The 24,659-nt window shown below is 43.4% G+C and overlaps 3 protein-coding genes across 6 annotated transcripts in view; 2 read left to right on the top strand and 1 right to left on the bottom strand.

The window, feature by feature from the left end:
- Nucleotides 1–8,035, bottom strand: part of LOC110489354 (activating signal cointegrator 1 complex subunit 1) — a 32,196-nt gene extending 24,161 nt beyond the window's left edge. For all 3 annotated transcript variants that reach the window (XM_090228771.1, XM_090228772.1, XM_090228773.1), the window contains exons 1-6: nucleotides 7,804–8,035; nucleotides 7,383–7,491; nucleotides 3,816–3,913; nucleotides 3,069–3,247; nucleotides 2,542–2,675; nucleotides 1,699–1,818 (exon numbers count right to left, since the gene is read on the bottom strand). In XM_090228771.1, the coding sequence (XP_090084897.1) occupies nucleotides 1,699–1,818; nucleotides 2,542–2,675; nucleotides 3,069–3,247; nucleotides 3,816–3,913; nucleotides 7,383–7,491; nucleotides 7,804–7,921 (758 nt within the window). In that variant the 5' untranslated portion in view covers nucleotides 7,922–8,035. The remainder of the gene's footprint in view (nucleotides 1–1,698; nucleotides 1,819–2,541; nucleotides 2,676–3,068; nucleotides 3,248–3,815; nucleotides 3,914–7,382; nucleotides 7,492–7,803) is intronic.
- Nucleotides 8,036–8,156: 121 nt separating this feature from the next.
- Nucleotides 8,157–12,842, top strand: anapc16 (anaphase promoting complex subunit 16). Its single transcript, NM_001160610.1, is given in 4 exon segments — nucleotides 8,157–8,234; nucleotides 8,579–8,725; nucleotides 11,938–12,012; nucleotides 12,294–12,842. Coding segments are annotated over 3 exon segments (327 nt in total). The 5' UTR covers nucleotides 8,157–8,234; nucleotides 8,579–8,583; the 3' UTR covers nucleotides 12,404–12,842.
- A 9,463-nt stretch (nucleotides 12,843–22,305) lies between these two features.
- LOC118966075 (DNA damage-inducible transcript 4 protein) lies at nucleotides 22,306–24,499 on the top strand. 2 transcript variants are annotated; one of them, XM_036988401.2, is made up of 3 exons: nucleotides 22,306–22,458; nucleotides 22,724–22,995; nucleotides 23,184–24,499. In XM_036988401.2, the coding sequence occupies exons 2-3, from the start codon at nucleotides 22,788–22,790 to the stop codon at nucleotides 23,687–23,689; spliced, it is 714 nt and encodes a 237-aa protein (XP_036844296.2). In that variant the 5' UTR covers nucleotides 22,306–22,458; nucleotides 22,724–22,787; the 3' UTR covers nucleotides 23,690–24,499. The 2 variants fall into 2 exon arrangements, with proteins under 2 accessions (XP_036844296.2, XP_036844302.2); XM_036988407.2 differs by having other exon boundaries at nucleotides 22,315–22,577.
- Nucleotides 24,500–24,659: the final 160 nt, after the last annotated feature.

Raw genomic sequence — 24,659 nt, 5'->3', positions numbered from 1 at the left:
AATACACCATAATGACAAAGAAAAAACAGGTTTTTAGAAATGTTTGCAAATGTATTAAAAACATAAAACATAAATAGCACATTTACATAAGTACTCAGACCCTTTACTCAGAACTTTGTTGAAGCACCTTTGGCAGCGATTACAGCTTCAACTCTTCTTGGGTATGACGCTACAAGCTTGGCACACCTGTATTTGGGGAGTTCCCCAGGACTCCCATTCTTCTCTGCAGATCCTCTCAAGTTCTGTCAGGTTGGATGGGGAGTGTCGCTGCACAGCTATTTTCAGGTCTCTCCAGAGATCAATCGATCAGGTTCAAGTCCAGGCTCTGGCTGAGCCACTCAAAAACATTCTGTCATGCACTGACAACTGTGGGACCTTATATAGACAGGTGTGTGCCTTTCCAAATCATGTCCTATCAATTGAATTTACCACAGGTGAACTTCAATCAATTTTTCAAAACATATCAAGGATGATCAATAGAAACAGGATGCACCTGAGCTCAATTTCAAGTCTCATAGCAAAGTATCTGAATACTTATGTAAATAACGTATTTCAGTTTTTTATTTTTAATACATTTGCAAATCATTTTAAAAATCAGTTTTTGCTTTGTCATTATGGTGTATTGTGATGTCATTATGGTGTATTGTGATGTCATTATGGGGTATTGTGTGTCATTATGGGGTATTGTGATGTCATTATGGGGTATTGTGATGTCATTATGGGGTATTGTGTGTCATTATGGGGTATTGTGATGTCATTATGGGGTATTGTCATGTCATTATGGGGTATTGTCATGTCATTATGGGGTATTGTGTGTCATTATGGGGTATTGTGATGTCATTATGGGGTATTGTGTGTCATTATGGGGTATTGTGTGTCATTATGGGGTATTGTGTGTCATTATGGGGTATTGTGTTGTCATTATGGGGTATTGTGTGTCATTATGGGGTATTGTGTGTCATTATGGGGTATTGTGTGTCATTATGGGGTATTGTGATGTCATTATGGGGTATTGTGATGTCATTATGGGGTATTGTGATGTCATTATGGGGTATTGTGATGTCATTATGGGGTATTGTGTTGTCATTATGGGGTATTGTGATGTCATTATGGGGTATTGTGTGTCATTATGGGGTATTGTGTGTCATTATGGGGTATTGTGATGTCATTATGGGGTATTGTGATGTCATTATGGGGTATTGTGATGTCATTATGGGGTATTGTGTGTCATTATGGGGTATTGTGATGTCATTATGGGGTATTGTGTGTCATTATGGGGTATTGTGTGTCATTATGGGGTATTGTGTGTCATTATGGGGTATTGTGATGTCATTATGGGGTATTGTGATGTCATTATGGGGTATTGTGTGTCATTATGGGGTATTGTGATGTCATTATGGGGTATTGTGTGTCATTATGGGGTATTGTGTGTCATTATGGGGTATTGTGATGTCATTATGGGGTATTGTGATGTCATTATGGGGTATTGTGATGTCATTATGGGGTATTGTGTGTAGATCGCAGAGGTTTTTTGTTGTATTTAATCCATTTTAGAATAAGGCTGTGTCAAGGGGTCTGAATACTGAATACTTTTCCCAAAGGCACTGTATATAGTGCTTTTCAAGGAGCCAGAGTCACTGTGGTACAAACTGTGGTTAAAGAAAGAGACATGAGAGTATCCAGGAACCAGACTCTTACTTGTCCGAACCATCTTTCACTTGGACCTTGGCATACAGGACATCCACCATGGCTGGGTCATCGTTCATGTACTCAATCCCTGTCACTTCCAGCGGGAGAGGCTTCCCTTCTGTGATGGTCCTGAAACATAACATAATGTGTTACAAGAATAACGTGTGTTACATGACATAACGTGTTACTTGACATAACATAACAAGACAATGTGTTACTTGACATGACATAATGTGTGTTACATGACATAACATGTGTGTTACATGACATAACATGTGTTACAAGAATAACGTGTGTTACATGACATAATGTGTTACATGACATAGCGTGTGTTACATGACATGACATAACGTGTTACTTGAAATAACATAACAAGACAATGTGTTACTTGACATGACATAACGTGTGTTACATGACATAACATGTGTTACATGACATAACATGTGTTACATGACATAACGTGTGTTACATGACATAACGTGTGTGTTACATGACATAACGTGTGTTACATGACATAACGTGTGTTACATGACATAACGTGTGTTACATGACATAGCGTGTGTTACATGACATACCGTGTGTTACATGACATAACATGTGTGTTACATAATATGACATAACATGACATAACATGAGTTACATAACATAATGTGTTACTTGACATAACATGACATAATGTGTGTTACATAACATGACATAATGTGTGTTACATGACATAACATAACATGTGTTCCTGGCTCCAACTCAATTTTTTATACAATCTAGATAGGGATAGTCCCTCCCTGTTTCAGTCTGTTTTCATCTGTTTGATTCCTAATGAACATGACCCAGTTGTCAGTCAGTCATACGTACTTGATAAAGTCCTGACAGTGCTGGAGTTGTTTACATGCTTGGGTCACTTCCAGGTCGTTCAGCAGAGCCAGGGTGCCGACTGTTAGATGGAGCTTAGCAGGGTTCTGGAAGATGCTTCCATCTACTCCGTGGTCCTTAACAAGAGAGGAGAGAGACCAGCGATGAACTGACCGCACAGAGAAACACTGTAGGGTGAAGTTGCCCTTAGACACCGATCTTAGGTCCGTTTGGCATTCCCTCCACTAATGGTTGAGATTAGTATTGGAGGAAGAGGAAGCTGATCCTAGATCTGCACAATTTAACCCTTAGAACCAGACAACCAGAGAAACTAAAACAGGGACCCAAGATCTCTGATAGCTATTCAGTCAATATAAACATGAATGGAATATAGTCAAGTCTCAAACTGGAGTTTGAGAGTATTATGCACGATTTTACAGATTGTCATCCCTCCCATCCGCCATGAACGCACTCACTGACACACACACACACACACACACACACACACACACACACACACTCTTCCTTACCTGAGAACACTGCTCCAACACCTCCTCTTTAAACCTCAGGAATCCATCCTGAACTTGAGGGTGGTTAAGAGCGAACGACAGGAAGTGGGTGAACGGCTGCTTCTTGCGAAAGCTCTGCACCAGGAGCTCGACACGAGTCACGGCAGAGGACACCGCAGCCTTCTGGGAGCCAGTGATCACTGGAACAATGCGAGACCGTTATTGTGTGACTGTAAATGTGAGACTTTTATTTTTGATATCCCATGATTCTAGCCCTTAGGAGAAGAGCAGAGGTTCATGGATAATGTCTTGAGTTTTGCGTGGTTGCTGGAACCACGTTATTGGCTGACTTTTATTACTAAACTCATTAATATGTGTTGACTGCTGACAGAAAACCACTGAAATTCCCAAAGGTAGAGAAAGAAGAGTTTTGCTAGACTGGTCCCAGATCTGTTTGTGCTTGCATAGTGAACTCCTATAGTCATTGTTAATCACTTGCCTAGTTAAATAAAGGTTAAATAAAATAAAAACATTAATTGTCTTGTGATTCTGACCATAGGAGTTGGTGAGACAGCACAAACAGTCATAATATGGGACGAGGCTACAGTGTTGCACCAGTATCTTTACTATAGACCTCTGGTTTGGGCTGGTCTCCAAGCTCTGGTCCAGGGCGTTACGTGAGGCCTGACCCTTCTTCAAGAAGGCTGAAAGAAGGCTCAAGCCCTGGACCAGAGGTACTGGTCTCTCCGCTAATAAAACGCCACTCACCGATCTGTCCTTCCACTCCTTGTTTTGGAATGTGGATGTCTGTCTTTGTGTCTGCCTCGAGTCTTCTACGTGTCTCTCCTTTCCTTCCGATGATGTATCTGTTAAAAGCAACAACACACTTCTCTGGTTAGTACACCGTATCCTTGATTTTCATTGAAGATGTGCGCATAGCCCAAATGAAACACACACACAAACACCTAATTTGCCTAAAATATTACTCTGTTACCATGGTTACCTCATGTAGTCTTAACTACAAGCCAGAATGTTGAATAAAATGATATTTAAATGTGACGGTAGGAAGTGGAGATAAACACAGAGGATTATTAACCAGACTTTATGGGGCGTCGGTCTGTTTGACTCTGTCAGCTTGTATTCCTGCTACACTACATGGCCAAAAGTATGTGGACACCTGTTCAAACATCTCATTCCAAAATCATGGACATTAATATGGAGTTGGACCCCCCCCCCCCTGCTATAACAGCCTCCACTCTTCTGGGAAGGCTTTCCACTAGATGTTTGGAACACTGCTGCTATAACAGCCTCCACTCTTCTGGGAAGGCTTTCCACTAGATGTTTGGAACACTGCTGCTATAACAGCCTCCACTCTTCTGGGAAGGCTTTCCACTAGATGTTGGAACATTGCTGCTATAACAGCCTCCACTCTTCTGGGAAGGCTTTCCACTAGATGTTGGAACACTGCTGCTATAACAGCCTCCACTCTTCTGGGAAGGCTTTCCACTAGATGTTGGAACACTGCTGCTATAACAGCCTCCACTCTTCTGGGAAGGCTTTCCACTAGATGTTGGAACACTGCTGCTATAACAGCCTCCACTCTTCTGGGAAGGCTTTCCACTAGATGTTGGAACACTGCTGCTATAACAGCCTCCACTCTTCTGGGAAGGCTTTCCACTAGATGTTGGAACACTGCTGCTATAACAGCCTCCACTCTTCTGGGAAGGCTTTCCACTAGATGTTGGAACATTGCTGCTATAACAGCCTCCACTCTTCTGGGAAGGCTTTCCACTAGATGTTGGAACATTGCTGCTATAACAGCCTCCACTCTTCTGGGAAGGCTTTCCACTAGATGTTGGAACATTGCTGCTATAACAACCTCCACTCTTCTGGGAAGGCTTTCCACTAGATGTTGGAACATTGCTGCTATAACAACCTCCACTCTTCTGGGAAGGCTTTCCACTAGATGTTGGAACGTTGCTGCTATAACCGCCTCCACTCTTCTGGGAAGGCTTTCCACTAGATGTTGGAACATTGCTGCTATAACAGCCTCCACTCTTCTGGGAAGGCTTTCCACTAGATGTTGGAACACTGCTGCTATAACAGCCTCCACTCTTCTGGGAAGGCTTTCCACTAGATGTTGGAACACTGCTGCTATAACAGCCTCCACTCTTCTGGGAAGGCTTTCCACTAGATGTTGGAACATTGCTGCTATAACAGCCTCCACTCTTCTGGGAAGGTTTTCCACTAGATGTTGGAACATTGCTGCTATAACAGCCTCCACTCTTCTGGGAAGGCTTTCCACTAGATGTTGGAACATTGCTGCTATAACAGCCTCCACTCTTCTGGGAAGGCTTATCCACTAGATGTTGGAACATTGCTGCTATAACCGCCTCCACTCTTCTGGGAAGGCTTTCCACTAGATGTTGGAACACTGCTGCGGGGACTTGCTTCCATTCAGCCAGAAGAGCATTAGTGAGGTCGGGCACTGATGTTGGGTGATTAGTCCTGGCTCGCAGTCAGTGTTTCAATTCATCCTAAAGGTGTTTGATTGGGTTGCGGTCAGGGCTCAGTGCAGGCCAGTCAAGTTCTTCCACACCAATCTCGATAAAACATTTCTGTATGGACCTCACTTTGTGCACGGGGGCATTGTCATGCTGAAACAGGAAAGGGCCTTTTCCAATCTGTTGCTACAAAGTTGAAGCACAGAATCATCTAGAATGTCATTGTATGCTGTAGCATTAAGATTTCCCTTCCCTGGAACTAAGGGGCTTAGCCCGAACCATGAAAAACAGCCCCAGACTATCACTCCTACTCCACCAAACTTGGTTGGCATTATACATTGGGGCAGGTAGTGTTCTTCTGGCATCCGCCAAACCCAGATTCGTCCGTCAGACTGCCAGATAGTGAAGCGTGATTCATCACTCAAGAGAACACGTTTCCACCGCTCCAGAGTCTAATGGCAGTGAGCTTTACACCACTCCAGCTGAAGCTTGGCATTGTGATCTTAGGCTTGTGTGCGGCTGCTCGGCCACGGAAACCCATTTCATGAAGCTCCCGAACAGTTCTTGTGCTGACGTTGCTTCCAGAGACAGTTTGAAAGTCGGTAGTGAGTATTGCAATCGAGGACAGACGATTTTTATGCGATACGTGCTTCAGCACTAGGCGGTCCCGTTCTGTGAGCTGGTGTGGCCTACCACTTCGCGGCTGAGCCGTTGCTGCTCCTAGACATTTCCACTTCACATTAACAGCACTTACTGTCGACAAGCTCTAGCAGGGCAGAAATTTGACAAACTGACTTGTTAGAAGGTGCCACGTTGAAAGTCACTGAGCTCTTCAGGAAGGCCATTCTACTGCCAATGTTTGTCTGTGGAGATTGCATGGCTGTGTGCTCGATTTTATACACCTGTCAACAACGGGTGTGGCTGAAATAGCCTAATCCTCTAATTTGAAGGGGTGTCCACATATCTGCTGACGTTGCTTCCAGAGACAGTTTGGAGGGGTGTCCACATACTGTTATAGATATAGTGTATGTGAAATGAGCACGGGCAAAGTGTGTATGTATTTTCAATCTTCTGATGCATGGCACGTCGCCAAACGTACCCAAACGTTGTCGCCTGAACCACGTTTCCTTTCGCAATCAGCTGGAAGTGCTTGCGTCTTACTGCAAATTAAAAGTCTGCAACGTTCGGTCTCTGGTACGGTTACACTTGGCCATCGTTTACATATTGTGCTGCAACGTTCGGTCTCTGGTACGGTTACACTTGGCCATCGTTTACATATTGTGCTGCAACGTTCGGTCTCTGGTGCGGTTACACTTGGCCATTGTTTACATATTGTGCTGCAACGTTCGGTCTCTGGTGCGGTTACACTTGGCCATTGTTTACATATTGTGCTGCAACGTTCGGTCTCTGGTGCGGTTACACTTGGCCATTGTTTACATATTGTGCTGAAATGTTTACGTCACATACGAATTGCGTGAAGTATTGAAACTCCAAACCAACAGAACCATATACAGACCAGCGTACTGAAAGTCCGGCTACAAAACGCTTCCCTGTGGACAACGGGTAATGTAAATCAAAATGAGGTTTATTCAACATTTTCATCTGTAATGGGACGGTTCGGAAATGTTGAGCTCACGCGTTAGAGACGAGAGTGTGGGTCATCTAGTCCCGGATTCTAAAATGGACGAACAACCTCATGTGCAGTCATCGACTCATGACGTGCATCCCAAATGGCACCCTATTCCCTTAGGGCTCTGGTCAAAAGTAATGCACTATATAGGGGATAGGGTACCATTTAGGGCGCATAGCCTACATGGTGTTTGTAACTCACTTGTAAAGAACACTTGGGACATCAATGGCACAGCTGAAACCTTTGTCCGTCTGTTCTATGGAGTGGCTGTCACAGAACTCTTCTTCTTCTTCGTCAAACTGTTCACTTGCTAATCAAAACAACAAAGTGCATTTGTGAGATTGGCAAGAACATTTTGGTGTTCCATAATAGGTGCAGCAGGTACAAAAGGGAGAGGAGACAGCTACATTTAGAGGAGACAAGCATCCCACCACACAATGTGGTGGTCAATTGGTCAGCTATAACTAGCTAAGTCTCAGTAGAATAAAGTCAATAATCTGGTAGTACTGTACAGTATTGTAGCCATCTGTCTTATCTAGCTAGCTAGCTAGCTAGAGTTATCTGGGGGTGTAGGGCGCTAGCACCACTGAGGTATAATGGCTAGCACTGAGGACCTAGCTACCTGGTGGTCCCATGTAGGAGTCGTCCTCTTCACCCTCTTCATACTGGTCTTCTTTGATCGTATTTCTTCTGTATACTCTTCCACTTATGTTGATCAATGATGGACGTAAGATTTCCATTGTAGCAGTTATCTTGAACAGTAAATAAAACGAGATATACTGTAGTGAATAGTAGCTGCCAACTACGTGTGGGCTCTTTGGCTGTTTTGCGACATACGGCAGTTTGACGTAAAGTAACCAGCTGATTACGTCGTCGCTGATCTCTAAACCGCATGGATAAACATTCCGCGCTCGCAACAAATTAATGATGCGCCGATATCAACATTTGATTTATATGTCGGCCAAGCCGTAAAGCGGGGGTTATTGTTGGGGTAGCTAACCAGAAACATAAACAAAAGCAGAAGTTAGCCTGCCGCTTTCTCCATCACCAGTGGTAGGTTCATCACTTCAATAATAATCTTATGTCTGATTTATTTTGCGGAAAGTTTGCTTCAGTAGTAAATGCGCTGTGTTTCATGTTTCATGCTATGTTTGTTAGTTTATTATTCATAATGTTGTTAGCCTTGTGTTGTTAGCCAACGTTAGCTAGCTAGTCATGCTAATGTAATATGACAAAGATTTGTATAACGTGTTCTATCTGTGCTAATGCTGCTCAGCTAACGTTAGCTAAATTTACTTTGAATAAATATTGCTGGTCATTTGGGACTGTATTTATCCGCAATACACGACTCTGAACTTGGTGATCATGATTTTGCCGTTGTTGTTCCTCTTCCTCAGTTGGAATGGCAGCCTCCTCCTCATCCTCCTCTGCCGGAGGGGTTAGTGGGAGCTCCGTGACTGGCTCAGGATTCAGCGCGTCAGAGCTCATCCCCCCGCGTAAGGTCCTCTACACTTATCCCAAAGGAGCCGGGGAGATGATGGAAGGTAGGCTTTCTTTGACACAGGCCAATCACCAGTGGCTTTGGAATATAGGGTCAGAACGTTGCAAGAGATAAGACCAGTGATGAGGATTCTTTTGGAGTTCTAGAAAACCTTGTCTGTTCTGTACATTCTACCTGCAACATTCTGAACATTGTTATTGGCTCTGATTGCAATATTAATCGTGCTCATATCCCATATACAGTGATGTTGTGTGTTTCAGATCGATTAATGTTTGTGTGTGTGTGTGTGTGTGTGTGTGTGTGTGTGTGTGTGTGTGTGTGTGGTTAGCTACTGTACATGTGTGTGTGGTTCTGAATACAAGCCCCTTCTGTACATATGCCTAGCCACACTTCTCTTACAACTATTCTATCTGGCTTCAAGTCAAGTGTAGCTTGTCTGGATTTTACCCACAAGATAAACAATGTGTCCCTGGAACTTTTCACTGTTGCCTTAATGACCTAGCTACCATGCGTCGTAGTTGGCTCTTCCTCCAGGAGGACGTGCACTGCTACCAGCGACAGTCAATGCTCTGCCTCAACGTCACCCCACAACGCGCATCGCCAGTGTGCCCCACTTCCCTCACACCCAAATCAATCTGGCTTCAAGTCAAGTGTAGTTAGTGATCCTTTGATCTGGAGTTGGTGACCCATGATCCTTTTGAATCATAGTTGGATCTTCATCCAACAGAGGACGTACATGGGCACCAGCAAGCAGTCAGTGCTCTGCCAATGAGTCAGCCCACAACACCCACCACCAGTTTTGTCACATCACACAAGAGGATCTGTTTGTTTGAACCCAACGGGCCATCTGGCTCCTTGCCCCTGCTTTGTGCATCCCAAATTACACCCTATTACCTACGTTGTGCACTCATTTTGACCAGAGCCTTATGTGCCAAAGTTGTACACTATATTAGGATAGGGTAACCCCATCCTTTGTTACCTCATAGACCCCAAATCAAACATTGTGTTGTGATGAATGTCTTAGTTTGGATCATTGTGCTGGAAAGCACTGGGTGTTCAGAGGACTAATGGGCTCACTGTTAAGTGGGACAGCAGTGAAGCTGGTGGCCAGGGTTGGTGTTCTTTTCCGCTTTGTTTTTGGGGCCTGTGCCATAGGGCGGCGCACAATTGGCCCAGCGTCATCCGGGTTAGGGGAGGGTTTGGCCGGGGTAGGTCGTCCTTGTAAATAAGATTTTTTTTCTTAACTGACTTGCCTAGTTAAATAAAATAAAAAAATATATTACAAAATTATTAATAAATGGTACCCTATTCCCTATACCAGGGATCATCAACTAGATTCAGCCGCTGGATGATTTTTGTTTTTACTTGAGTGGATGGTCGGGGGCCTGGACATAATCAGAAATCGCAAGAAGGCCAAACAGATTGTTTTAGTCAAATATTATATCAAACCTAGCTTACTTGCATACTGTATATGATCAGATGTGTCTCTCTATTCTGCCCAGGAATACTTGGGAACAGATTTCGCAAAAAATGTAATCACTTGGAGCTGATGTTTTGATTCTTTTGGCCAACATTGAAAATGGGGGGGACCGAATTCGGTCCGTGGGCCGCCAGTTGAATAACCTAATCCTACCTTGTGCACTAATATCATGTGGGCCATGGTCAACAGTAGTGCACTGTCTAGGCCCATGGTCAACAGTAGTGCACTGTCTAGGGCCATGGTCAACAGTAGTGCACTATCTAGGGCCATGGTCAACAGTAGTGCACTGTCTAGGGCCATGGTCAACAGTAGTCCATTGTCTAGGGCCATGGTCAACAGTAGTGCACTGTCTAGGGCCATGGTCAACAGTAGTGCACTGTCTAGGGCCATGGTCAACAGTAGTGCACTGTCTAGGGCCATGGTCAACAGTAGTCCATTGTCTAGGGCCATGGTCAACAGTAGTGCACTGTCTAGGGCCATGGTCAACAGTAGTGCACTGTCTAGGGCCATGGTCAACAGTAGTCCATTGTCTAGGGCCATGGTCAACAGTAGTCCATTGTCTAGGGCCATGGTCAACAGTAGTGCACTGTCTAGGGCCATGGTCAACAGTAGTGCACTGTCTAGGGCCATGATCAACAGTAGTCCATTGTCTAGGGCCATGGTCAACAGTAGTGCACTGTCTAGGGCCATGATCAACATGTCTAGGCCCATGGTCAACAGTAGTGCACTGTCTAGGCCCATGGTCAACAGTAGTGCACTGTCTAGGGCCATGGTCAACAGTAGTGCACTGTCTAGGGCCATGGTCAACAGTAGTGCACTGTCTAGGGCCATGGTCAACAGTAGTCCACTGTCTAGGCCCATGGTCAGCAGTAGTGCACTGTCTAGGCCCATGGTCAGCAGTAGTGCACTGTCTAAGGCCATGGTCAACAGTAGTCCACTGTCTAGGGCCATGGTCAACAGTAGTCCACTGTCTAGGGCCATGGTCAACATGTCTAGGGCCATGGTCAACAGTAGTGCACTGTCTAGGGCCATGGTCAACAGTAGTGCACTGTCTAGGGCCATGGTCAACAGTAGTCCACTGTCTAGGGCCATTGTCAACAGTAGTGCACTGTCTAGGGCCATGGTCAACAGTAGTGCACTGTCTAGGGCCATGGTCAACAGTAGTGCACTGTCTAGGGCCATGGTCAACATGTCTATGGCCATGGTCAACAGTAGTGCACTATCTAGGGCCTTGGTCAACAGTAGTGCACTGTCTAGTGCCATGGTCAACAGTAGTGCACTCTCTAGGGCCATAGTCAACAGTAGTGCACTGTCTAGGGAACAGAGTGCCATTTGTGACACATTGTGTGCTAGTTGATTATTTTGGCTAGTCTTTTTATTCTCCAGCAAACTGAACGGTGGCACATGTTGGCATAATGTGAGGAGTTATATCATGTTTTAGCCAACTCCTCTACTTACTTACTCAGTAATTACTGAGGATTGTGCTCGCCCGGAGGATTGGGTATTAAATAGTTTGTACCACAAAACCATATACTATAATACGTTATGTTATATAATAGATCTATAGCCTAATAGTTTAGTGTGAGTGTGTGCGTGCGCGTGCATGCGTGTGCTGGTTTGGGTTGTGATCCAGAAGGCACGTTTCCATTCTTGTTGTTTAAACTATCTCAGGGCTAAACTAACTTGTCTACCACTACGGTATTTTGTAACGTGCTAGTTGAGGAAAGCGTAACAGTAGTTGATGTGATAGTGAACATGAACTCTTGTGTCTTCAGACGGCTCAGACAGATTTCTGTGTGAGTCTGTGTTCAGCTACCAGGTGGCGTCAACACTGAAACAAGTGAAGCACGGTAAGTCCATCAGTCTCTTCATTCAGTTATTTTATTGCAGTTGTCTTTTTTAAAAATTAATGCCTAAGAATGCATCTCAAATGGCACCCTATTCCCTATATATAGTGGACTACTTTCAACCGGAGCCCTATGGGCCTGGTCAAAAGTAGCCCACTATATAGGGAATTGGGTGCTATTTAGGACGTATTTGTTGTTTAGGGAAAAATAACTCTGGTAAGGGATACAAACAACTGCAATGCTTTGATCTAACAGGATATTTCACTGATCTGTTTTTTTTTTAGATCAACAGGTATCTAGAATGGAGAAACTGGCCAGTTTGGTTGAAGAGCTGGAAGCAGATGAGTGGCGTTACAAACCAATCGAACAGCTTTTGGGATTTACTCCGTCTTAGAGGTCCAAATAAAGACCTGCTCAGTAGCCCGCTAGCTGGTCACCACTGGAGGAACACGTTGACCACAGAACACTACTTTATTTCCAACACATTTGCTTTATTGTCATTTGTTGTGTCATTCCCACAGGGAAGGATGTTCCTGCCTGTTATTGGCCCATGTTTAGCTGTGGTCACTAACTGGAGGAAGGAACACCCTGATACGAGAGAGCTATTGTTGTGACCTAAAAAAAAAAAACTTTATCACTGCAATGAATTATGAATTGAGTAATTAATCATGTTATAGTGGGGAAATTGATGAATTTGTGTTTTACTGGTGTTTTTTTTTAAATAAACTAAATTATATTAAGGAATAAGGAATCCTCTTCCTATGTATTAAAATGAAAACATGAAGTACTTGGATTATCATTTATTAAATATTGAAATAAAAATATACAGAATCAATTGTATTCAAGTTATTTACTGTTTTATAACATTATTACAATGGATTATTTGTTATCACACAGTTGAAAACAATTAGAACCAGGCTAATTGTATTACTGTAAATACCAAGGTCAAGGAGAATGTAGGGCAACACAATAACATCTGCAGCAACAGCCAGGCCTGTTATTCCCCACGCATTCTGAAGGGAGGGGACTGAACAGGCTGATGTTCTGGATGACGGTGCTAGTACGTCCATGTGTCGATGCCCTCCGAGCTGCTCTCAATATGCAGATACACACACACACACACACACAATAACATCAGGCAGTCAGTCATTAAAGGACAAGGGGGGAGAGAAGTAGGTTTTGTTAATAAATAACCACCATTCTGTCTACACTACCAGGGCTGTAGGTGTTCTGTCTACACTACCAGGGCTGTAGGTGTTCTGTCTACACTACCAGGGCTGTAGGTGTTCTGTCTACACTACCAGGGCTGTAGGTGTTCTGTCTACACTACCAGGGCTGTAGGTGTTCTGTCTACACTACCAGGGCTGTAGGTGTTCTGTCTATACTACCAGGGCTGTAGGTGTTCTGTCTACACTACCAGGGCTGTAGGTGTTCTGTCTACACTACCAGGGCTGTAGGTGTTCTGTCTACACTACCAGGGCTGTAGGTGTTCTGTCTACACTACCAGGGCTGTAGGTGTTCTGTCTATACTACCAGGGCTGTAGGTGTTCTGTCTACACTATCATGTTCTGTCTACACTACCAGGGCTGTAGGTGTTCTGTCTACACTACCAGGGCTGTAGGTGTTCTGTCTACACTACCAGGGCTATAGGTGTTCTGTCTACACTACCAGGGCTGTATGTGTTCTGTCTACACTACCAGGGCTGTAGGTGTTCTGTCTACACTATCAGGGCTGTAGGTGTTCTGTCTACACTACCAGGGCTGTAGGTGTTCTGCTAACACTACCAGGGCTGTAGGTGTTCTGTCTACACTACCAGGCTGTAGGTGTTCTGTCTACACTACCAGGGCTGTAGGTGTTGTTTACACTACCAGGGCTGTAGGTGTTCTGTCTACACTACCAGGGATGTAGGTGTTCTGTCTACACTACCAGGGCTGTAGGTGTTGTCTACACTACCAGGCTGTAGGTGTTCTGTCTACACTACCAGGGCTGTAGGTGTTCTGTCTACACTACCAGGCTGTAGGTGTTCTGTCTACACTACCAGGGCTGTAGGTGTTCTGTCTACACTACCAGGACTGTAGGTGTTCTGTCTACACTACCAGGGCTGTAGGTGTTGTCTACACTACCAGGGCTGTAGGTGTTCTGTCTACACTACCAGGCTGTAGGTGTTCTGTCTACACTACCAGGGCTGTAGGTGTTCTGTCTACACTACCAGGGCTGTAGGTGTTGTCTACACTACCAGGGCTGTAGGTGTTCTGTCTACACTACCAGGGCTGTAGGTGTTCTGTCTACACTACCAGGACTGTAGGTGTTCTGTCTACACTACCAGGGCTGTAGGTGTTCTGTCTACACTACCAAGCTGTAGGTGTTCTGTCTACACTACCAGGGCTGTAGGTGTTCTGTCTACACTACCAGGGCTGTAGTTGTTCTGTCTACACTACCAAGGACAGACTGTTTACCAGGAGTCTGATCAGTACAGTCCAGGGACAGACTGTTGTTTACCAGGAGTCTGATCAGTACAGTCCAGGTACAGACTGTTGTTTACCAGGAGTCTGATCAGCAGGGTGCAATGTTACAGGATATTGGGATAGAACTGTATTGTGGAACTTATATGTTGTCTGTAATGTCCAGTAGAATAGAGCATTTTAAAATGTCAGCTCTATTTTTATGGCATTTCTATCTGCGGTGTTCCTCCACAGTGTTTGTCTACTGAGCGTGGCCCTGGCAGAGATCCAGTCTCTTTCACCCTGGTGTTTGGTGGGTCTTATTGAATCAGAAGTCAGGAAATGTGCTGTACTTGGTGATCACACCAGTGAATGAATGTTTTTCAGTTGAATGAGCAGTGGGGAAGCTCAGTGGTTGGTTGACTGTACAGAATGTACTGTACTAGTTTACAAACTTTTTTTTTTTTCAATAAAAGGGTGTGACTAACCGAGAGGAACACTTCTGGGTCCTAAAGTTAGTCCTGTTAAAACTTGTTTTTAACCAGGCTCCTGTTTCTCTACACTTTGTCTCTTGCTGTGTTAAAACTTGTTTTTAACCAGGCTCCTGTTTCTCTACCCTTTGTGTCTCTTGTTGTGTCCGTTGGTAGATTTGTATTTTTACAAAGTACACATAATAAAAGTTATTTCAAACAATCAACTTGCCTCTACTGATTTCGGTAACCTATCTATTTTCCTTGATCAGATAGAGACAGAGGTTGTTGAAGGTAGCCTTAAGTCATTTTATGACAGCACATTGTTTGTCTTGCTGCAGTTCACATTGTGTGCCTTGTGCCTTGTCTAGCAGTTCAATCTCCTTGACTAGTACAGTCCGTCCATCTCTCGTCATGTGTTGTTTCACTGCATATGTGATACCTGGCTGCCATCCAAAAACTGTTATTTTCTTCCTCTGGCAGACCACAAAAGCCTGGTTGAGAATGTGTTCTCCTACTAGCAGCAAGGCCTGATACAGAACACACTAGTTTACCAGCCGATCACGTTATTCTGCCAATTTTGGGACAGTAAAAAGTGACTTTACTGAGCCGACGCAACACAACTTAAGTTAGTTCCTAATCAGTAGGTCTTTTTGTGAGTCCGATATTTTATGATTACTCATATTTTATTTTTCAAGTAGCATGTTTAGTGTACATGTAGAGGGTGTCAGAAGTACTTTAAACATATGACTAAGGCATACTGGGGTTTAGATAGCACCACTATGGCTACCATGCTGGTTGCAGTTGTCTTAGATGATAGAAAGATGATAGTACTGCCATGTCTGTGGACTTGTCAAAAGCTTTTTATACTGTAGACCATGTTATTCTGTTGAATAAGCTGTCCTGATAGGGTAATATAGACCATGTTATTCTGTCCTGATAGGGTAATATAGACCATGTTATTCTGTCCTGATAGGGTAATATAGACCATGTTATTCTGTCCTGATAGGGTAATATAGACCATGTTATTCTGTTGAATAAGCTGTCCTGATAGGGTAATATAGACCATGTTATTCTGTCCTGATAGGGTAATATAGACCATGTTATTCTGTCCTGATAGGGTAATATAGACCATGTTATTCTGTCCTGATAGGGTAATATAGACCATGTTATTCTGTCCTGATAGGGTAATATAGACCATGTTATTATGTCCTGATAGGGTAATATAGACCATGTTATTATGTCCTGATAGGGTAATATAGGCCATGTTATTCTGTCCTGATAGGGTAATATAGACCATGTTATTCTGCCCTGATAGGGTAATATAGACCATGTTATTCTGTTGAATAAGCTGTCCTGATAGGGTAATATAGACCATGTTATTCTGTCCTGATAGGGTAATATAGACCATGTTATTCTGTCCTGATAGGGTAATATAGACCATGTTATTCTGTCCTGATAGGGTAATATAGACCATGTTATTCTGTCCTGATAGGGTAATATAGACCATGTTATTCTGTCCTGATAGGGTAATATAGACCATGTTATTCTGTCCTGATAGGGTAATATAGACCATGTTATTCTGTTGAATAAGCTGTCCTGATAGGGTAATATAGACCATGTTATTCTGTCCTGATAGGGTAATATAGACCATGTTATTCTGTCCTGATAGGGTAATATAGACCATGTTATTCTGTCCTGATAGGGTAATATAGACCATGTCATTCTGTTGAATAAGCTGTCCTGATAGGCTTGGGTACTGATGCTTGCTGATGATTTCGTAATTATCTCAATGACAGAACTCAGGCCATCAAGGTAGATGAGGTCAAATCCGAGATCCTTGAGTTACATACCTCGGCCTGCTAACGTTTACAATCTATATAGAAATAAAAAAAACATTAGTAATGCTAATTACAATGTAAACAATTGTAATATTCATTTTGTGTGCAGACGATAGTGTTGTATTCCATTACTGCTGTCACGTCCTGACCTTAGTTCCTTTTGATGTCTCTATTTTAGGTTGGGCAGGGCGTGAGTTGGGGTGGGCATTCTATGTTGTTTTTCTAGGTTTGCTTTTCTATGTGTTTGGCCTGGTAAGGTTCCCAATCAGAGGCAGCTGTCTATCGTTGTCTCTGATTGAGAACCATACTTAGGTTGCCTGTTTTCCCCACTATGATTTGTGGGTAGTTGTTTTCACCATACAGAACTGTTTAGATTTTCATTTCGTTCCTTCAAGTTGTTATTTTGTATTTTTTCGTGTTCTGATGTAATAAATAATCATGGACACTTACAACGCTGCATTTTGGTCCGATCCTTCCTACTCCTCATCAGACGAAGAAGTTCGTTACAACTGCATCAGTTGGCCAAGTCTTTTCACGTTTAAAATCTGATTTGCTAGCACTGCAGAGGTCACTGTTGGATCTACAGTTGGTGGTAATTACAAACAAAACCAAACGCATGCTTTTGTTCTAGGTCCTATAATCCAGATTTAAATGAATTTGTAATGACTAGTTTGAATGCTGCACAAATTGAGCGAGTTCCTTCCTACAAATATCTTGGTATCTGGCTTGATGACAAAATGGAATTTAAAAAAAAACATGTCACTAAGGTGGTGAAGAAGATGAAAGTTCAAGGTTGGTTTCTTTTACAGAAACAAAGCAAAACAACGCATGTCTGACTTTTGATATCAGGAAGGATATTGTCCAGGCCACTTATGTCTGTTTTAAGATTCTGGGGATATTCTCTAAATGCCTGCAGCAGCAACTATACTTAAACCAGTAGATGCTGTTTTCCATTGGGCCCTTAGGTTTATTAATGGTTATGGTTCTAGAACTCAACGTTGTGCCATTAGGTTTATTACTGGGGATGGTTCTAGAACTCAACGTTGTGCCATTAGGTTTATTACTGAGGATGGTTCTAGAACTCAACGTTGTGCCATTAGGTTTATTACTGGGGATGGTTCTAGAACTCAACGTTGTGCCATTAGGTTTATTACTGAGGATGGTTCTAGAACTCAACGTTGTGCTTTGTTTAAAAAAAAAGTGGGTAGGGCTTCTTTGTAGGTAAGGAGAGAGTAGCATTATCTTGTGTGAATTTACAAAGCACTCGTGCAGAAACCTCATGTATCTGTCGTCATTAATTACACTTAGACTTACAAATGACCAAACCCGGTTACAGGCTTGGATAACACTGGAGGCCCCTTCGGTCTCCACAGAGTTGGGGAAAGATGCTTTTGTTTTTTTTCTGTGCCCTTTATGTGGAACAACTCAGAGCTCTCTGAAATGAGTAGTTCTGGTGCCCCATTGGTCAGTTCAGAGTCATGATCAGAGCTCTCTGAAATGAGATGTTCTGGTCCCCCTTGGTCAGTTCTCCTCTATGTTGATAAATGTGATACATTTTTCTCAATATATTTTGTATATTGTATGTTGTGTGTGTGTATATACACTGCTCAAAAAAATAAAGGGAACACTTAAACAACACAATGTAACTCCAAGTCAATCACACTTCTGTGAAATCAAACTGTCCACTTAGGAAGCAACACTGATTGACAATAAATTTCACATGCTGTTGTGCAAATGGAATAGACAACAGGTGGAAATTATAGGCAATTAGCAAGACACCCCCAATAAAGGAGTGGTTCTGCAGGTGGTGACCACAGACCACTTCTCAGTTCCTATGCTTCCTGGCTGATGTTTTGGTCACTTTTGAATGCTGGCGGTGCTTTCACTCTAGCGGTAGCATGAGACGGAGTCTACAACCCACACAAGTGGCTCAGGTAGTGCAGCTCATCCAGGATGGCACGTCAATGCGAGCTATGGCAAGAAGGTTTGCTGTGTCTGTCAGCGTAGTGTCCAGAGCATGGAGGCGCTACCAGGAGATAGGCCAGTACATCAGGACACTTGGAGGAGGCCGTAGGAGGGCAACAACCCAGCAGCAGGACCGTTACCTCCGCCTTTGTGCAAGGAGGAGCAGGAGGAGCACTGCCAGAGCCCTGCAAAATGATCTCCAGCAGGCCACAAATGTGCATGTGTCTGCTCAAACAGTCAGAAACAGACTCCATGAGGGTGGTATGAGGGCCTGACGTCCACAGGTGGGGGTTGTGCTTACAGCCCAACACCGTGCAGGACGTTTGGCATTTGCCAGAGAACACCAAGATTGGCAAATTTGCCACTGGCGCCCTGTGCTCTTCACAGATGAAAGCAGGTTCACACTGAGCACATGTGACAGATGTGACAGTCAGGAGACGCCGTGGAGAACGTTCTGCTGCCTGCAACATCATCCAGCATGACCGGTTTGGCTGTGGGTCAGTCATGGTGTGGGGTGGCATTTCTTTGGGGGGGCCGCACAGCCCTCCATGTGTTCGCCAGAGGTAGCCTGACTGCCATTAGGTACCGAGATGGGATCCTCAGACCCCTTGTGAGACCATATGCTGGTGCGGTTGGCCCTGGGTTCCTCCTAATGCAAGACAATGCTAGACCTTATGTGGCTGGAGTGTGTCAGCAGTTCCTGCAAGAGGAAGGCATTGATGCTATGGACTGGCCCGCCCATTCCCCAGACCTGAATCCAATTGAGCAGATCTGGGACATCATGTCTCGCTCTATCCACCAACGCCACGTTGCACCACAGACTGTCCAGGAGTTGGCGGATGCTTTAGTCCAGGTCTGGGAGGGGATCCCTCAGGAGACCATCCACCACCTCATCAGGAGCATGCCCAGGCGCCACACACACTACTGAGCCTCATTTTGACTTGTTTTAAGGACATTACATCAAAGTTTGATCAGCCTGTAGTGTGGTTTTCCACTTTCATTTTGAGTGTGACTCCAAATCCAGACCTCCATGGGTTGATAAATTTGATTTCCATTGATAATTGTTGTGTGATTTTGTTGTCAGCACATTCAACTATGTAAATAAAAAAGTATTTAATAAGAATATTTCATTCATTCAGATCTAGGATGTGTTATTTTAGTGTTCCCTTTATTTTTTTGAGCAGTGTATGTTTGCTGTATTTATGCAGGGCTCATCTGAAAAAGAGGCCCTAGTCTCAGCATGACTTCCCTGACATAATAACGGTGTAATAATACTATGCAACATGGCATGTAGCCTAGCGGTTAGAGCGTTAGTCCAGTAACCGAGAGGTTGCTGGTTCAAATACCCGAGCAGACAAGGTGCAAAATCTTGAGCAAGGCACTTAACCCTAATTTGCATCAGGGGTGCTGTACTACTATGGCTGACCCTGTAAAACAACACCTATCATACTACTATGACTGACCCTGTAAAACAACACATTACACTGCACCTATCATACTACTATGACTGACCCTGTAAAACAACACACTGCACCTATCATACTACTATGACTGACCCTGTAAAACAACACCTATCATACTACTATGACTGACCCTGCAAAACAACACCTATCATACTACTATGACTGACCCTGTAAAACAACACCTATCATACTACTATGGCTGACCCTGTAAAACAACACCTATCATACTACTATGGCTGACCCTGTAAAACAACACCTATCATACTACTATGACTGACCCTGTAAAACAACACCTATCATACTACTATGACTGACCCTGTAAAACAACACCTATCATACTACTATGACTGACCCTGTAAAACAACACATTACACTGCACCTATCATACTACTATGACTGACCCTGTAAAACAACACCTATCATACTACTATGACTGACCCTGTAAAACAACACCTATCATACTACTATGACTGACCCTGTAAAACAACACCTATCATACTACTATGACTGACCCTGTAAAACAACACCTATCATACTACAATGACTGACCCTGTAAAACAACACCTATCATACTACTATGACTGACCCTGTAAAACAACACCTATCATACTACTATGACTGACCCTGTAGAACAACACCTATCATACTACTATGACTGACCCTGTAAAACAACACCTATCATACTACTATGACTGACCCTGTAAAACAACACCTATCATACTACTATGACTGACCCTGTAAAACAATGACTGACCCTGTAAAACAACACCTATCATACTACTATGACTGACCCTGTAAAACAACACATTTCACTGCACCTAATCCGGTGTCTGTGACAATTAATAAAAAAAACACAGAACAATGCAAAACATGTCCCTGCATCCTCCAAACACAAAACCAACTAATTTGTTTATCTGCATTAAGAACATGATGTTCACGACATGAAGATAATGTTCCAACCCACTTCCTGAAAACAGTTCCTCACACTCAATAGTCACCATGTTATCCTTTTTATAGTGACATCAGCAACATGATCAACAGATAAGGTATTACAGACAGTTCAGCAATACGTCTGAGACTAATATAATGTCGTTTGTTGATAAAGGATCAGTATACCTGTAAATGCTCTCTGCCTTGCTGTACAAATGGTAACAGAGAATATTCTATCCTGTGGGGAGTGGAAGATGCAAAGTTACAATATACAGTATGTACTACAACAGCAGCTGAGCATAACATAGTAACATACCTGGACTGAATAACACAAAGAGCTGTTACTGTAACCAACTGATGAATTGACATAATGTAAAAGGCAACATGAAAACGTATAAAGTCGAGCTGTATTATAACCAGAAGTGTGTCCATTGTCTGCGGTTCTCTTGTTTACCTGCAGTGGACAGTTTCTATGCCTATTGCCTGTGGTTTGGGGGGCTGGGGGTGGGGGTGGGGGGTACATGGGATGACAAAACAACATTTTCGACAGTTATTCTCGCAAGTAAAATCATAGCTATGCACCACCAAATGATGACAAAACATTTTCGACAGTTATTCTTGCAAGTAAAATCATAACTACGCACCACCAAATTGATGACCCTGCTGTTGTAAGTTATTTTTAGGGTATCAGGTAAAATGCATGTTGTATCTAGAACTATGTGTAGTGTAGTAAGCAGTGGACTATGCCTACTCAGCTGGTACAATGTAATACGCTCAGTTTAAATCAGATACATGGTTCCAAACCCATGACGTAATGTTACACTTTCTGCTTAGTCAATGTATTGCGACCTATTCTTTTGGAAATGAACAAGTGCACGGAGTTTTAAGATGTCCTGGCTATGTCCGGGCTAGTACTACGTGCAACAAAGACTGTAGCTGGTGTTTTTCCCGATCAGAAAATACATTTTGAGGGTCCCACCCCCCCTTCACCATGTCTGTGTCCTTCCTTCTGCCCCCTCTGTGATTAACCGCATGTTACCAGGCAAGATAGAACACCGATGACGTGCCCCTGCTTCTGATTGGCTGAAGAGTGAGAGCTGGGCGTGCTGTCCTGCCTCTGATTGGCTGAAAAGTGAGAACTGGGCGTGCTGTTCTCCCGTCTGCATATTTAAACAGCTTCGTCGTTGCAGAATATCTGCAGAGCTGAGCAGCTGTGCGACGGGAGAGTTACATGTATAGTCGGCTTGACTGGGAAGCCTTTGTCCTCAATCGCAGCAACAAAAATAAATAAACTGGATTAGCAACAGAAAGAACATTTCCACGTTAGCAACATATCTTTGTAAGTATCATTACTGTCACTGGCTATTGTTTCAACCTATTGTCTCGACCGTCAACTTTGAACAAGGGAATGAAAGGACTAACGTTAGCTAGCTTAGTCAACTGCATTTCCTCCACTCGGTAAACGTTTATTACAATAGATAACTAGCTGTATTGTTAGATTGTCTGATGTGTAAATTCTAGCTAGTCAACGTTACTGTACCTAGCGAGCTACTCTTCATTTCAAATTCAGTGGTCTCATCTTTTGCCCTTATTTCTCTCCACAGAACCTGATCTATGATCCCTGAGACTTGGAAAGTTACAAGAAGTTGAACACTTGACCAGTTGGAAATGATGCATGCACTTCCTACAACCATGATGGTCCATGATTTAGATATCTTCAGCTCATCTCCTTCTCCAATGGACGCCACTGCCAAAAGGTCTTCATGGGGGAAACTGGTGCAGAAGTTAACGGACTTCAGTGGAGACGGCCAGAGCAGCCGTCACAGTTTAGACTCCGACTCAGACAATGGCAGCAGGACTGATCTCTCAGACTCCGGTAAATATTTTAATAACTCGACCTAGCCTGGTCCCCGGACCTGTTTGTGCTGTCTTATTGAGGATAGGAGTTGGCTATTAATACAGAAACAAACAGATCTGAGACCAGGTTATTATTGCTAGTTAGATCTATTTTTTTGTTGTCAATCTGATGTTCTGTATGACTAAAACTGCCCTCTGCCTTTTCAGGGTTTGACTTTCCCTCTATCTCCTCATCTGATGACTTCAGCAACGTGCTATACGATGATCTCCTCTCAATGGAGGAGACCCTTCTGAAAGAACTTGTGCACCTAATTGCCAGTAGCTTAAGGGAAGCCAAAGACGGTGCCCTTAGATGTTCGAAACTACTCATCCCTGAGAAGCTTCTAGAACACATAGGCCAAGAGCTCCTTCACCTGGCGGCCAGCGAGCCCTGTGGCCTGAGGGGGGCTCTCATAGACCTCTGTGTGGAACAGGGGGAGGTGTGTCAGAGTATGGAACAGATCGCCGTGGACCCATATCTCGTCCCAACCTTCCAGCTCACACTGGTGCTGAGGCTCGATTCTGGAGGACTGTGGCCCAAAATCCAAGGGCTTTTCTCCACAAAGTCTCCATCCAGTCCCGTAAAGAGACAGGCAATTAGACTGAGCACGGGCTTCAGAGTGATCAAGAAGAAACTGTACAGCTCTGAAGAGTTGCTCATTGAAGAATGCTGAGAGAAACCAAAGAGACTTTCTTTAGATATTTTTCTAATAAACCTCGTTGTACCAAGTGTCCTACCTACAACGCTCATCAGAGCCCTAGTGATCAACGTTTGGGATTCTAGTCAAATGTATGATTTTCTAGGACATTTTCTTAACTGTTAAGATGAATCGCCGATTACTTTGCTATGTTCATTATTTGCCGATTGGCGTTCCTGTGTAGGGGAGCCACCGTAACTGGTACGTGGAAAGTTAATAAGAACAACTATTGTGCTTAAGAGAATGGAGCAGGGAGCCACACAGTAAATGGTACGTGAGTAGTTTAGTGTGCTTAAGAGAATGGTGTTAACCCGAACACTGAAAAATGAAGTTTCTGGCACTTTTGCAAACCACTAATATCTATTTTTATACAAGCTGGGTGGTTTGGTTTTCCATTTATTATTAAAAATGTTTACCTGTTTCTATTGAAACCAGACAATGGCAGCTAGCTGTGTGGTAATGTTTGTATGTAGCCATTTAGAAACTGTGGTAATATAATTTTTTTCTTCATGGCATTTCATTGTACACTATGGTGAGGGGACCAGATTGACATGTTTGGTTAGAGACCAACATTACTTAGCAGTACTGGCTTCTCCGTCTGTAGCGTCCATTCTGTGAACCACAGGTCAGTTTACTTGATTCTTTATTTCCGGTTTCGACTGGATTGTCCTCCTGCATACTCATCTGTGCATCATTTTATTTGATATTCAAATATCTGTACTGTCTTGATACTTTCCATTTTATGAACCTCGGACAATAAAATATTTTTTGTTTACAAAACTCATTGTTGCTTTGACCAAACCTTTCAGATTGTCTTATGAGACCTATCACTGAATGAAACTCCACTTTTACCTCATTGAATCAAGAACCCCATATGTAGGTTGCACACAGTGGCTGCATTTTACACAGGCAACAAAATTCTGTCCCCCCCCCCACTGATTGGGCT

The sequence above is a fragment of the Oncorhynchus mykiss genome, unplaced genomic scaffold, assembly GCF_057628025.1.
Source record: "Oncorhynchus mykiss isolate SJ-2025 unplaced genomic scaffold, ASM5762802v1 scaffold101, whole genome shotgun sequence".
Classification (NCBI taxonomy): domain Eukaryota; kingdom Metazoa; phylum Chordata; class Actinopteri; order Salmoniformes; family Salmonidae; genus Oncorhynchus; species Oncorhynchus mykiss.
The sequence above is the reverse complement of the archived record's forward strand: the minus strand, read 5'-3'. Positions and strand labels throughout refer to the sequence as shown.